General features: G+C 45.5%; 1 protein-coding gene and 1 long non-coding RNA gene across 2 annotated transcripts; one reads left to right on the plus strand and one right to left on the minus strand.

Annotated features, from left to right (window-relative positions):
• LOC141493310 (uncharacterized) lies at nucleotides 1-4950 on the plus strand. Its single transcript, XR_012470176.1, has 2 exons — nucleotides 1-671; nucleotides 4199-4950. It is a non-coding gene; the product is annotated as an uncharacterized LOC141493310 (long non-coding RNA).
• Nucleotides 4476-9009, minus strand: MLF2 (myeloid leukemia factor 2). Its single transcript, XM_074194491.1, has 8 exons — nucleotides 8921-9009; nucleotides 8329-8406; nucleotides 7947-8073; nucleotides 7682-7717; nucleotides 6883-6936; nucleotides 6406-6534; nucleotides 6006-6165; nucleotides 4476-5566 (listed from the first exon to the last, which is right to left on the minus strand). The coding sequence occupies exons 2-8, from the start codon at nucleotides 8376-8378 to the stop codon at nucleotides 5376-5378; spliced, it is 747 nt and encodes a 248-aa protein (XP_074050592.1). The 5' UTR covers nucleotides 8379-8406; nucleotides 8921-9009; the 3' UTR covers nucleotides 4476-5375.
• Between the last annotated feature and the right edge of the window lie 4038 nt (nucleotides 9010-13047).

Below are 13047 nucleotides of genomic sequence, written 5' to 3' on the forward strand. Positions count from 1 at the left end.
TGGGGGGGGGGTAAGGTGGGGTTATGGTGGGGAGCTGAGGGAAAGAGGAAGGCACCAGAAGGGAAAGTGAGGCAGAGGAAATGGTAGACTGGAAAGAATTTCTTTACTCCTGCTTTCCTCACTACTTTTCCTTTCTGTGCATGACTGACTGGGGAATGTGAAGACACACATTCCTATGGGAAGGGGCAGTGGAGTGAGAGTGGATGACTGGGAAAAGCCTTAAAAAAATAAATTGGGGGGCAGCTAGGTGGTGTAGTGGATAAAGCACCGGCCCTGGAGTCAGGAGTACCTGGGTTCAAATCCAGTCTCAGACACTTAATAATTACCTAGTTGTGTGACCTTGGGCAAGCCACTTAACCCTCATTGCCTTGCAAAAACCTTAAAAAAAAAAAAAAGGAATGGTTGGAGAGGAAAAAAAGAGGGGGGAGAAAAGGTGTTGCCTCAGTGTCTACCCTCTTCCACGACTGAAAACTTGTACTGGGAACCCTCACATAGCTGAGATCAAAGGTATCCAGAACCAGCTGATCCTGCTGCTAATATAGGTTCCAGTAAAATGTCTCATGCTTCCCTGCTTCTCATGTTCCACAGGGGCACAAATAACTCTTTGGAAAGAGATTGAGAAGTACCACACAGCCCAGCAAATGTAGGAAGGGAAGAAGGAAAGGAGAAAGGTGGGTTTTGATTGATTCAAATGAATAATCTGGAAACCTAATTTTTTAGACTATAGGATGTCTTGTATAAGAAGAAAAATGTTATGTAGCAGGTGAAAATCATGTTTTCATTGTTGAGAAAGGAGCTAGTTGCTAATGGATGAGGACATTAAGCATCCTTTTCTGGGGGGCTGTTAAAAGATGCTCTATTTGTCCTTGGAAAACTGGGACCCAGGATGAAAGGGTGACTGCTGGGACCACTTTATGTAATATATATGTGTGTTTGCATACTGTGTATAAACTGGCTTTTGGAAGAGACTACTTTAAATGAGGTGGAGGACTTCTGGCATTCTTTCATTGTCTGTGTTACATTGTGCAACTTGCCTGATTTAACAGGCCTTAAATTGAAGGGATTTGGGTTACAATCTAAGATAAGACTTCCTCATTTTGAAGATTATTAACTGCCTGTAATCACCTTACCACTCTGGGCCCCTTTCCTGATCGGAAAAATGATGGACTGGATTCTCTGAAGATCTCTTTTGATTTTAGATATTATGATTTTTATGTACTCATTCTATTCATTTAAGTGGACTCACATGGTTAACATTTTGTAAAAGAACATCCCCACTTTTTTGTATAAATCTGGACTTAACTAAGAAATACCTTTCCAGGCAATTTATTCCTATATAAAATTTACCCAAATTCCTGCTTAAATCCTTCACTCCCCATTGTTAATTGCTTTTCCCCCCAATTTTCTCACCTACTCTTGAATCTATGCTGATTTATACCCACACCAATCTCCCAAGGCCTCTTGTCCCTTCCTCACAGATGATTAGGGTAGCCTCCTGGTTGGAGAAAGCTGACATTCTGTAAATGCTTCTCCAGAACCTTTAGATATTTCAGGAAGTGGGTACCCATAACCAGAGGGAAAAGGTAGGAAAGATCTTAATTTTCATGATGGATTGAGCTAGAACAGGGAAAAGAATAGCTAAAAGGACCAACTTTTGAGGGAACACTGTAGGTTAGTAGATGTGGCTGCTTGGATATTTTGCTGGAGTTACTGGAGGAAAGAGAATAAATTCTTTTCTTCCTCACATACTAGCTTACTATTTGTTCTCTTCCCTTCAGAGCCAACGAGAAAAGGCACAAACTTTAAAGCTGTAACTCAATCTGGGAACAATTATTTTCTTGGAACCTCTTGGAACCTTTTCTGGATGAAGAGCCTGGGCCCATTCCTTACATGGACTCATTTTCTTCTACTTCTCTAGTCAATTCATAAGCTGTGACAGCCTGAGACCCATGAAAGACCCTTGTTCAAGAGAGAAATTTCTCGGGGATACTTCTTTCCTCTCATTTTTCCATCCTGTCCATCAGTCCCTTTGCCCTCCAGCCCATAGGTTCCATCATCTAGCAGGCCCCCTACCTTTTAGTCTTCCCATTGTGAAGACCTAGGGGCTATTTCTTCTCATTCATTCTGGTAGTGGCCAAAAAGAAATTGGAAGGGCATGACTTTATGCTCCAGGTAGCTCTCAGAAACTATAACTCAGCCAATTTCAGGAATGTCAAGATAAGGGGAATAACATGAAAACTTGGGATGGGACCTTGTCCACCTGTATAATAGAAACAACTGACATTGTACTTTTAAAGTTTGAAAAATGTTTTACATACAGCTAGCTTTATCCTTACAACCCTGTACCCTAGGAAATAATGGTCTGATTTTTTTTTTTAAGAAGACTGAGACCAGAGATTAGTAAAATAGAATTAAACTGAGGCTTAACTTCAAATCTGAAACTTTTATCTACTGCCTGGCTAATTGTAGTTTATGTTTGAAGCAAGTAAGGGAACAACAAAAATGTCATTATCTCTCTGGGGCCTATTTTTCTCATTTTAAAAGGGGGAGAATAGAGTCTAGCTGTAACTGTTCAGTGACCCTAGGGTGATGGTATATACTGAGGACACTCTCTAAATTCTGGTGTTAATAAAACTGTAGCAAGAGTTCCACTCTTTTTCTGGGGTTGTAGGAGGCCAGGAAAATAAATTAAGAATAGAAATAGGAAGGAGGTACAAAGCATAAAAAGCCTAGAAGTGGTTTATTAGATCTAAAGAGTATCCAGAGGAGCTATTGAATAAGGAGTGCCAAAATAGAAAGAATAAAAATGTCTGGGGAACCTGCCCTGATTTAGCACCCTGATTCCTGTCAGAAAACTGTGACAACAGTGGTAGCAGACCTAGGAATGAAGATTGGATAGAGAAATGATCCTCTTAACCTGCAAATCAGAGTAGAAAGTATTATCCCGTTAAAGTTTCATAAATGAGAAAGGGTTTATAAAATGACTTAAAATTTCTTCCTTCAACTTCACCTTTACAGCAAGCACCCTCAAGTTTTAACACTACACAGAGCTGGGGTCTAATGAGAGAAATCATAGCAAGATGAGAATTTAGGTTGTAACTGGGGTTACAAAATCATTTTTAGTGGACTCCTCAGACTTCAGGATAAATACATCAGATCAGATGAGATAAATTTAGATCACAGAATATTAAAGAGCTGGAAGTTTCTTTAAGGGATCATTCTGTCCAAACCCCTCATTTCACAGATAGGCAAAGTCAAGGGTTTTCTTTGCTCGTCATATATGTAGTTAACAAGCCAGTCCCAAAATGCAGGCTTTCTCTTAGGCCTCTCTTTCTACCACACCATGCTACCTCTGGAGAAAACTCCTTTCCAGGTCTTCTTTTGGTGGTGGGTGCATCATTATCTAAAAGCATTTTAAGTGCTATATTTAAGTGCTAGTCTTAATTCTGCTATTTATTGGTAACCCTACTGTCTAGCATTGCTTATATGTTGTGAGAGATAATATTCAAAGCCCCTTCCAAGCTTGACATTGTGATCCTACATCCTTTTTGACAACACAAAATGAGTTGACTTTGGGAGAAGGGGACTCAAGGGTTTAGCTACTGTGTTGTCATTCTTGTCTAAAAATATTACCTAAAAACCACTGAGCTGGATGCTCATCTCTATTTTATATCTTTGAGAGGCAGGATGCCTCTTCTTTTTTCCCCACCAGGGTATAATTTTAATTCTCCTACCTATATTGGATCTATTTTACCATCGAGAACATGGAAGAAAATTACTTTTTTCTAGAACTAGGACTTAGGTTAAGATATCTGTAAAGGAGGATAACAAAAGTGCTCTCTATAATTAATTGGGTTGCAATAGGAGAGTTCTATATAATGGAGATGAAACCATTATCCAACTTTGATTTAGAAATCATTAAATAAATTCTTAAAATTAGCTAAGAGAAACAGTGACTCATTGGCTGGGCTAGAGTTAAAGATCAGAAGAGAAAGAAAACTTCTAAGGACCTGGGAGAGAAATTTGAGAGGTCCATCTTAACTTTCAATACCTATCAGTTTCTAGATTGTCTTTCTCCTCTGGGTCCCTATTCTTTCCCCTGGTGTTCTCACCCCCATCTGCCTGTAGGGGAGTGGGAAAGGGTTGGAGTCTACAATGGCCTGTCACAGTATTAAATCTTCCTCTTTCTGTACATCAGAACAGGACTGAGGCTGCGTAGACTGACAGGGAAGAATGCAACTACTTCCTTTAGTTCATGCTCCACTCTCTTCTACATGAGTGTGAAACACTGACAATTAAACCAGCAACCAGGTACTGTATCAAAATTGTAAAGAAAGGTGCCAGAAGACATGGGAGGTAGGAAAAGAAGAGTCACCATAAACGAGAGAATCAGATAACAGTAAGTTAGGATCAAGAAAAGGAAAATCATAGCTCGCGTGGTACTGGAAACAAAACAGAACCACATTCCTAAAAACTCTCTTTTCCATTCCCCTTTATTCCATAAAGTTACAAGTTACATACACACACACACAAAGGGCAGAGGAACGCAAAGACAGACAGTGTGTGTGTGTGTGTTTGTGTGTGCACACATATGTGCATGGGCGCATGGGAGCAGAGGATTAAAGGACAAGAGGAAAGAAGACCCAATACCCACCCCCTTACCCAGAGAGTAGGGAGGGGGCACAGCCCCAAATATAGGACTTCTAGGTAGAGGTGAGAAAGGATCCAATGGCCACAGACAGACTTTTGGGGGGAAAATGGGGCTCCTACCCCCAGAACTTATACTAAGGGGACATTGTACTTATTGGGGTTAGAGGAGAGGGAAAAAAAAATCAAGAAATGAGGGAGCAACAGGAAAAAAAAGTCAGTAAATTCACTATGGGAAGGTGAGATTAAGGAGGTGGGGTGGAAGGGAAAGGGGAGGAAAAGCAGTAAAAGGGGCAGTGAAAAGCTCCCCCTAAAGGCTTCCTAAGCTTGAAAAGGCCAGCTCACCTCTATTTAATATTAAATTCGGGGGAAAGGAGTTATTCCAAGGGGTGATTCCTCTGCCCCTTATAGCCTGTACCTACCTAGAGGGTAGAGGGAGAGAAAGCTTGTCATATAGGAAGGAAGGGGGAAAAACAGAAGCTGGATGATGAGGGTCTTGGTGGTTGTGGTCAACTCTCCAGTTTAGGAGAATTTCTTTCCTTTCCTAGATCAGTGAGACCTATAACACCAAAATAGGCTCCAAGAGGATCTTTACCCCATTCCCACACTCTAAAATATTAGGAAAAAGTGGGTTTCCTCCAAATGCCAGAGGAATGACTGAGGGACTTCATCCCTCACCTGTGAACCCTTCCTCCACACCAACACTTGTGAGAGGACCTAGGGGGCCCTCACCAGTCATAGCGTCTTGACTGTCGGGAGGGGGAATCCTCAGGGCCCTGGATAGCCAGCCGAGGGGGTCCCTCAGCCCTTCTACCCCCACCCGCCCCAGTAGCCTCATGCCGACGAAATTCCAGGGGGCGCTGTGGCCGGTAGCGGGATGTCTCTCTCCTCCACTCATTGTCAAATGCTTCAGCATCACCTGAGAAGAGAATACATAGAATGGAGTTTTATTCTTGGTGCAAATGAATTTCAAGAGGCAGATATAAAAAGCAAGCATGGTTAATATGCTTCTAAAAGCATATTAGTCTAGGGTAAGGATCAGCAACTAGTGAGTGGGAGGCATGGCGGAGCCCTAGTGTCTCCAGAGAAGAAAAAAGAAAGCAAAAAAGGAATTCTTTTTATCTCCTTAGTAACAATCATAGTATCTTGCATATAAAAGGTCAAGTATTTGTTGATTTGAAAAAGTCAGGAGAAAATGAGGTTGAATAATGAAAGAAAAAGAATAGAGACAATTCCTTAGCTTTCAAGGAGTCACTTTCTTTGGTCTGAAGTTTTGAAGTATATTAGTAGAAGATGGAAAGTATTGGGCAAGAATGAAGAGAATGGTACATGGAAAGGTCAGACTTAAGGAGGCTCACTTTCATCTAAATTGATGTAGTCCTGTCTTTCTTCCTGGTCCCCAGTTCGATGATTTCGGGAACGTTGGAGGATGTGTGCTCTGTCTCGGATGTGATGCCCAATGGACATTTGCTCTAGCCCACTATCGGAATCCCTCACTGTTCTTCTTGTTTCCCGGATCTGGGGGGGGGGGGGGGGGGGGAGAAGAAAAGTAGCTTGTCAAATATATCTACCTTGTATTCTGATTCCTACTGACAGCATCTGTGGCAAAAATTTCCTTCAGCACAATTCTGAGAAACACCCCCAGTGTTTTTCTAAATGACATCTGGCACCACCTGCTTTGAAAGAGGTGGGATCCATAGGGACCCAGTCCAGCATTATGGATCCAGAGTCACTGCACCAAATCCCCATAGCACTTACCCCACCTGGTGCTGAGCGCATCTCAGATGTTTCTTGGTAGACTTTAGGAGGGCCATCACCCAGGTTGGAGTAAGAGATGACAGTGGAGGATGAAAAGGTCTGACAGTTGGCTCCAGTTGTCATGTGCTCCTGTAAAAGAGGGAGGTTGGAGCTGAACTGGTTGGGGAAAGAGGGGATCCCACTCTCATCAGTCAGAATTCCAGTTTATGTTTTACTTTGACTTTATCGAAATACTGTGATAATTCACAATTGACCTTGATGTCATCAAAGAGATTCTGCCCTGAGGTGGATGCCTAATCTTGCCCAAGTTTCTTGAGCTGGAACCTGATCTCATATCTCTATGGGCATACCAGTTTCTGATTTACAATCCAAGATCTAACATTTTAGTGAGTTCCTTTATAGAACATGAAGAATCCTTGGGTTTAGGCTATCACTTAGGGCCAAAAATGTTAAGAAGGTTAAAGGCAAGAAGCTTACCACATTCCCGATCATATCATTCATCATCCCAAACATGTCCATGAAGCCACCTGTCTAGGGAAGGAGTCAGAAGAAAAGGCTCAGGAAAACAAAACCAATGAAATTGAAATTTCTTTACCAACCTCAAGAATGGCTGAGCATCACTATAATGCTATCTCCTTTTCCCCTGTCACATCTGGATAACCTATTCTAGGATCTTATGAGAGGCATTGTGAGTTAATGGAAAAAGCACAAAAGCATTAGACTGGGAGTCAGAAGAGACTTGTCAATGAAAACCTGTTTGACTTTGAGGTTTTTATAGAATGAAGAAGTTAGATGAAATCTGAGTCTCTGCCAGCTCAAAAACCTTTTAATCCATACCCTAAATCTCCCTATTCAAACTGACCAAAATAACATTGACCTCTTCTCACTCTCTGGCTTTATCCTTCTCTACTTCTTTCCTGTTTTCTTCTTCCTCTTAGAAAAAAACCATAAAATCAAAGGATTTTTCAATCATCAAGAATCAGTACTAACTGTTCCAACTCTGCCCCACCCCCATCCCTCATATACACAATAACAAAAAAGGGAAAGAAAGAGTCCTCTTACTAAAGATTCCAGTTGTGGAACACAGTTAACAAATCTGTAACACTGTATCTGCTTAAAGCTTTGTGAACACTCAATATGAAAGGAAGGGGGTGGGGAGAGTTAACACTGAAGTGATTCCAAAAACCTGCTTAAAGGGATAGATCTCAAAATAATACTGAAAGGGAATAAAGAACATAGGATGGGGGAGGGTGAAACTAGAGGAATGAGGACTTACCATTCCCAGCATCCCAAAGGGTGAGACAGCTCCAGCCTATAGGTCCATGGAGAAGAAACAGAATTAAACTATATGCTTCCCCAGTCTTAAGCCTCCCCCCTCATAAACCTAGGATAGGCCCACCTCCTCAAGTTTATCCATGTCTACTTTTAAGCAGTAGGAATTTGGCTTCCCCTCCTCCATGAGGGGAAGCAGGGACTTTTCTCCATGGGTTTCTTTTCAATCCCCAATGTCTGACTGAGTTGTAAATACGCTGCCCCATTACCTGCATCCTTCGACTAGCAGGTCGAGCTCCTGGAATGCTCCCATCTGTGATGCTAAGAAAAGGGCTGTAGCCAAAGCCCCCTGACAACATCCGGCTCATATGCTGTCGATGAATAGCGAATGGGTCCCTGTGGAAAGTATGAAAGAAGGCAGAATGTCAGGAAAGATCACAGGCCCCATAACTAGGTTCCTTCCTTTTCAAATTTTAACGCAAAGAAATCAAGGCAAAGATAGAAGCCCTGTGGTCCAGAATTAAAAACAAAAAGCAGATATTCTCCTAGTTTCTTGACTCAATCAGAGAACGCAGGGAGTGTCTATCTCAGCTTCTGATGGCTCGGTGTGGGGTGGGATCGGGCCTGGTGTGTGAGGGGGAGACAACTTACATGAGGAACATGGGATCCTCAGGCTCTCCGTCCCTCATGAACCGGAACATCCTGCTCACAGCTTCCGGGAGTTCTGAACTAGGGGCGAGGAGAGGAGATGGAGAGCAAGGTTAAGATGCCAGACCCCTCCTTCCTCCTGGAGGAGGACCCTGTGCTGCAGTGACTCCCACAGTCCAGCTGCCCCAGCCCGGCCCGCATGCACCAGACAGGCCTCCCTTCTCGGGATGCCCCGGCTTGCAAACCGGAGGCGGCCTTCCTGCAGCCGGCCCCGGGGTCCGGGGCGGGCCGGGGGCTGGGAGCGCTGTCAGTGGCCGGGCTTTGTTCGCCGCCCCCGGCCCGGTCACTGCTCCCCGCTGCCCCCCGGGCCCTGCCCTGGCCCGCCTTTTGTCCCCCCCCCGGCCCCCTCCCCAGAAACTGCGCGGGCCCTGGTGCTCCCTCCCCCGGGCCTGCCTCCCCGCCCCCCTCGCAGGGCCCGGCCGGCCTGCGCCCCTCCCCCTCCCGCCCCGCCCGCCCCGCGCGCTCCGGGGGGCCCGGGCCGCCCCCCGTCCTTCCTCCGGGCCGGCGCCCGCCCCCGCGCCGACGCGCCCCTCACCCGGCCCCGATCCAGGGCGCTGCCGAGCCCCGGGCTCAGGCGCCCATCCGGCCGCGCCGATGCCCCGCCTGGCTGCTGCGCTGGGCCCGGGGCGCCGAGGCCGGCCCCCCGCCTTCCTCTGCCGCCCTCCTCCTCCTCCTCGCCGCCGCCGCCGCCGCTGTCGCCGCCGCTGGCAGGAGCGCAGCCGGGCTCAGCCGCTGCCAGGCCCGGGCGGAAGTGACGTCAGCCCGGGCCCTCGCCCCGCCCCCGGGCTCGCCCCGCCCCCCTCGGGCCGCACCGTTAGGAGGGGGCTGGGGTCTCCCGGGGTGAATGGGGCTGGGGCCCCGGAGGGGCGGCGGAGGGAGCGGAGGGAGGGGGAGACTAGAGAAGAGAGGGGCGGAGCTGAGGCAGGAGGGGCAGCTGCTGCCCCGGAGGAAGAGGCGCGGCTTGTGCGGGAGGAAGGAGCTTCTGAGGCGGATGGAGCCCGGGGCCTCCCGCCTCCAGGGCCGGGGCTCTGTCCCCTGCGCCCCCAGCCCCCGGGGAGGGAGAGGAGGAGCAGGGGCCAGACTCCCCATGGGGGGATCCGTAAAAGAGGAAGAGCCGGTTTCCTGTGGGGGAAGGGCCGCCGTCCCACGGGGGCGGGGGGCGGGCGGAGGAGGAGGGGCCGGGGCCGGGCCGGGGCCGGCACTGCGCAGGCGCACGCGAAGGTGACCGGGCCTTTTGCTGCAGAGAGCCCAAGCCGCTTCCGGCTCAGGGGTGGCCGCTAGAGGGCGCTATGCTCTCACCGGCCCTCTACGCCCCCATCCCCCCCAAACCGGAAAGACTCGCAGGCCTGGAGGGGGTGGCGTGCCTCGGTGGCCCCATCTGCAACCACGCAGCCCTCCAGATCGCAGTTCATCTCCTTCCTTGCCTAGGCGGCTCCCCCAAGTGGCGGTCCGGGATGGAGGTTCTCAGGTTGCGGCTGCAGCGGCCTTGGACTAGAGGACAGAAACTACTTCGGGATCCTCCGGCCCGGGTGGGCCGGGTGTCCTCAGGTCGAACCCCTTGATATTCGGAGTCCTTGAATCAGTCTGGCTCCCCTGGTCAAGGGATGCCATCCCCGCAAGGGATTTGCTCAGTTTAGATTGAACTTTACACAAAACATACGAGACCCTGATTATTGACCCCTGCTCACTCCTCTGGTTGGCACAACCAAACCCGGGGTAAAAAAGGATACTTCCTATTATGCCTCCCCCTCTTTCGGGGGGGGGGTGGTAGTGCAGGAGAAAACTATTGAATCAGGGGTAAAACGTTGGTGATGACTTTTTTTGAAGATGTCTGTCTTAATACTGGGGAAAAAAATAGAGAACGCAGGAGAGCCTAGAAGAAACAGTAAATCTCATAGACTTGAAGAAAAAAGGAAACTATTGAGAATAAACAAGAAGAAACTTCAAAGTCTTTGTGCTTACTCTTCAGATGCAGGAGCCCACCAGCCCTCAAATTTTCTCTTTCCTATGGCCTCAATCTTAACTTTCCTTCCTTGCTTCAATAAATATGAAACAATGTTGATAGACAGGGAAAGGGTGGAGATTAGTTTACATAAGACAGTCCTAGCCCTTGGGGTAACTTAGAGCTAGTTGAAGGGGTAGGCAGTGGGTTCCTCCCCTCCATTAATGTAATATTATTAACATAAAGACTAATGTTTTTGTCTTTTATTCTTGAAGATGATCATGACATCAGGGAACATGCCATGACAAGCATGTGAATTGGATTTGAGTGAGAGGATGCTGTGCTAAGTCACCAGTCTTCACTTTCTCTTCCAGGGCCATCCAGGTTCAGTGAATATATATGATTTAGGACCATTGGAGATGGCCCTGGAGGTGAGGTGGTCAGGATTAAGTGACTTGCCCAACGTCACACAGTGTCAAGTGCCTGAGTTCTCATTTGAACTCAGATCCTCCTAACTCCAAGGCCAGTGCCCTATTCACTGCAGCACCTAGCTGCCCTAATATAAAGACTAGGATGAGGTCAAATGTGTGAATGAGATGGTTTGTAACCTTGATCTCTTTTTGAAGTGGGAACCACTTTAAGAATTGAAGAGCAAACCATATGGTCAATAGGTTAACCATATAGGTTATTAACACCATGGAGACTTTTAAGTAGCTGAAAGAATTTCATCAGAGAGCAATCTAGCAATGAAGCAGTCAAGGGGTAGAGGACTTCAAACTCAAATCCTTGCACTTGCACCCACATTCTGGACAACTAGGAGACAACTTCTTCAACTATGATCAGGGAGATATACACATTAAGAACAAACACAGATACAAATGGTTACAAGATAGCCCATGAGCAGAGAAACAGCTCCAGGAAGGGTCATCCCTGTGATGGAAAGGAATGGATTCAAAAAAGGACTTCCAAAAAATAGGAATTGTGAGTTTACCATTAGGACCCATGTATTCTTTACAATTCAGAATCTATTCCTTATGTCTGTGCATACTTGTGAGAGGATATGTTCCAGATATTTTTTGGGGGGGAGGGGAAGAATGTTTCATGCCAACTGTTCTTACCATAAAACATTAGTAAATATTCTGCTGAAAAAGTTAATGAACTGATTAAAATAGGAATCTTTCAAGAACCTGTGGATACTTGTGAATGACAATATTAGAAACCCTAGTCCCTTGGGATTACCCTTAGTAACTGACCCTCTGGGGAACCGAACCTGTGAATGCAAGTGCAGGTTGAGGCAGTGACCCAGAGGAAGTGCTATAGAACCTCTTATGGTTCTAGAAGTAATCTTGAAGGACTGGGGCATTGCTGAAATTCCTCTTCTATATCAAGCTCTAAATTGAGGTTAGCCAATCAGCTAGCTATACCCTTCTTTTTTTAAAATTTATAAGGCAATGGGGTTTTTAAGTGACTTGTCCAAGGTCACACAGCTAGGCAATTAAGTGTATGAGGTCACATTTGAACTAAGATACTCCTGACTCCATGGCCGGTGCTCTGTCTACTGCACCACCTAGCTGTCCCTAGCTATACCCTTCTTGATCAAAGAATTTCACAGCTCATAAAAAGATCAGGAGTAAGCACTTGGTTAAACATTTAAAACATCATCCTATCTTATACTGATTATATTATATTGAGGTAGTATTGTGTAGTATTGCTCTCTTTTAGCATGTAAGGTCTGAAGAAAGAGAGTTATTATCAACAGAGGGATGAGAACCAAAAAGAGCATGTTAGCATTTGACCAATGAATACCAGGTTTCTCTTTTTTTTTTTCAGGTTTCTCTTTTTTGAAAATAGTGGGAGTTTAAGTATGGGGATTCTCTGTTGTTCCTCTGTGTGGCCCTTCTAAACTAATTTTAATCTGTTTCTTTTTCTTCTGATGTCCAGAAACTGAGCTCATGTGAGAGCCAACTGAATAAATTTACATAGTAGGCAACATAGATCTGCTGGCCTTTTCTTTATATCTTCCCCTCCCCCCTTACATTTCCTCATTCCTCCATTTCCTTTCAGATGTTCAATATGCTTTTGCTCTTTTTTCCCTATGTAGCCCATTTAAGCTCTGAAATTGAGCCTATCCCTACTTCTACTCCCATTGATAAATTGGTTCCCTCAAATTAGATTAGCTAGGTACAGTTCCCCCTCAGAATTCTAAAAGATACCCCTTAAGGATCACAGATGATTCTCTAATGCCATTGTCCTAAGCCCTAACTAATGCTTCCTCCCACAACTACCAATCAAGAATCAGTTTAATGAAATCTGGAGCAGCGTTTTAGAAAAGGATATTTACTAAGATGTACAGTAAGCAGAGTTATACAAAATCCCTGAAAAGTCTGTGATACTCCTTCACATGTACATATAGAACCCAGGGAAGACTGGGTTTAAATTTAGAGAGTACATGTGGCAAAGAGAAAACCAAATAGCTGTTCTCCTTTTCTTGGAGCACTCAGGAAGTTACCTATAGACATAGTTTAGTTTCTTTGCTACACTTATTGTAGATTCCTGAATATAATTTGTTGTTGGTTCCTGATTTAGAGACAGCCATCAGCTGATCCAGATCTTCAGTTAAAACACAAATTGAATGTTGAGAACCTCTGCTGTACTGGGAGATAACACTATAATAATAATAATAATAATAATAATTTTTTGATTATGAAATGAAGCATTAC

The sequence above is a fragment of the Macrotis lagotis genome, chromosome 7 (assembly GCF_037893015.1).
Source record: "Macrotis lagotis isolate mMagLag1 chromosome 7, bilby.v1.9.chrom.fasta, whole genome shotgun sequence".
In the NCBI taxonomy this organism is placed as follows: domain Eukaryota; kingdom Metazoa; phylum Chordata; class Mammalia; order Peramelemorphia; family Peramelidae; genus Macrotis; species Macrotis lagotis.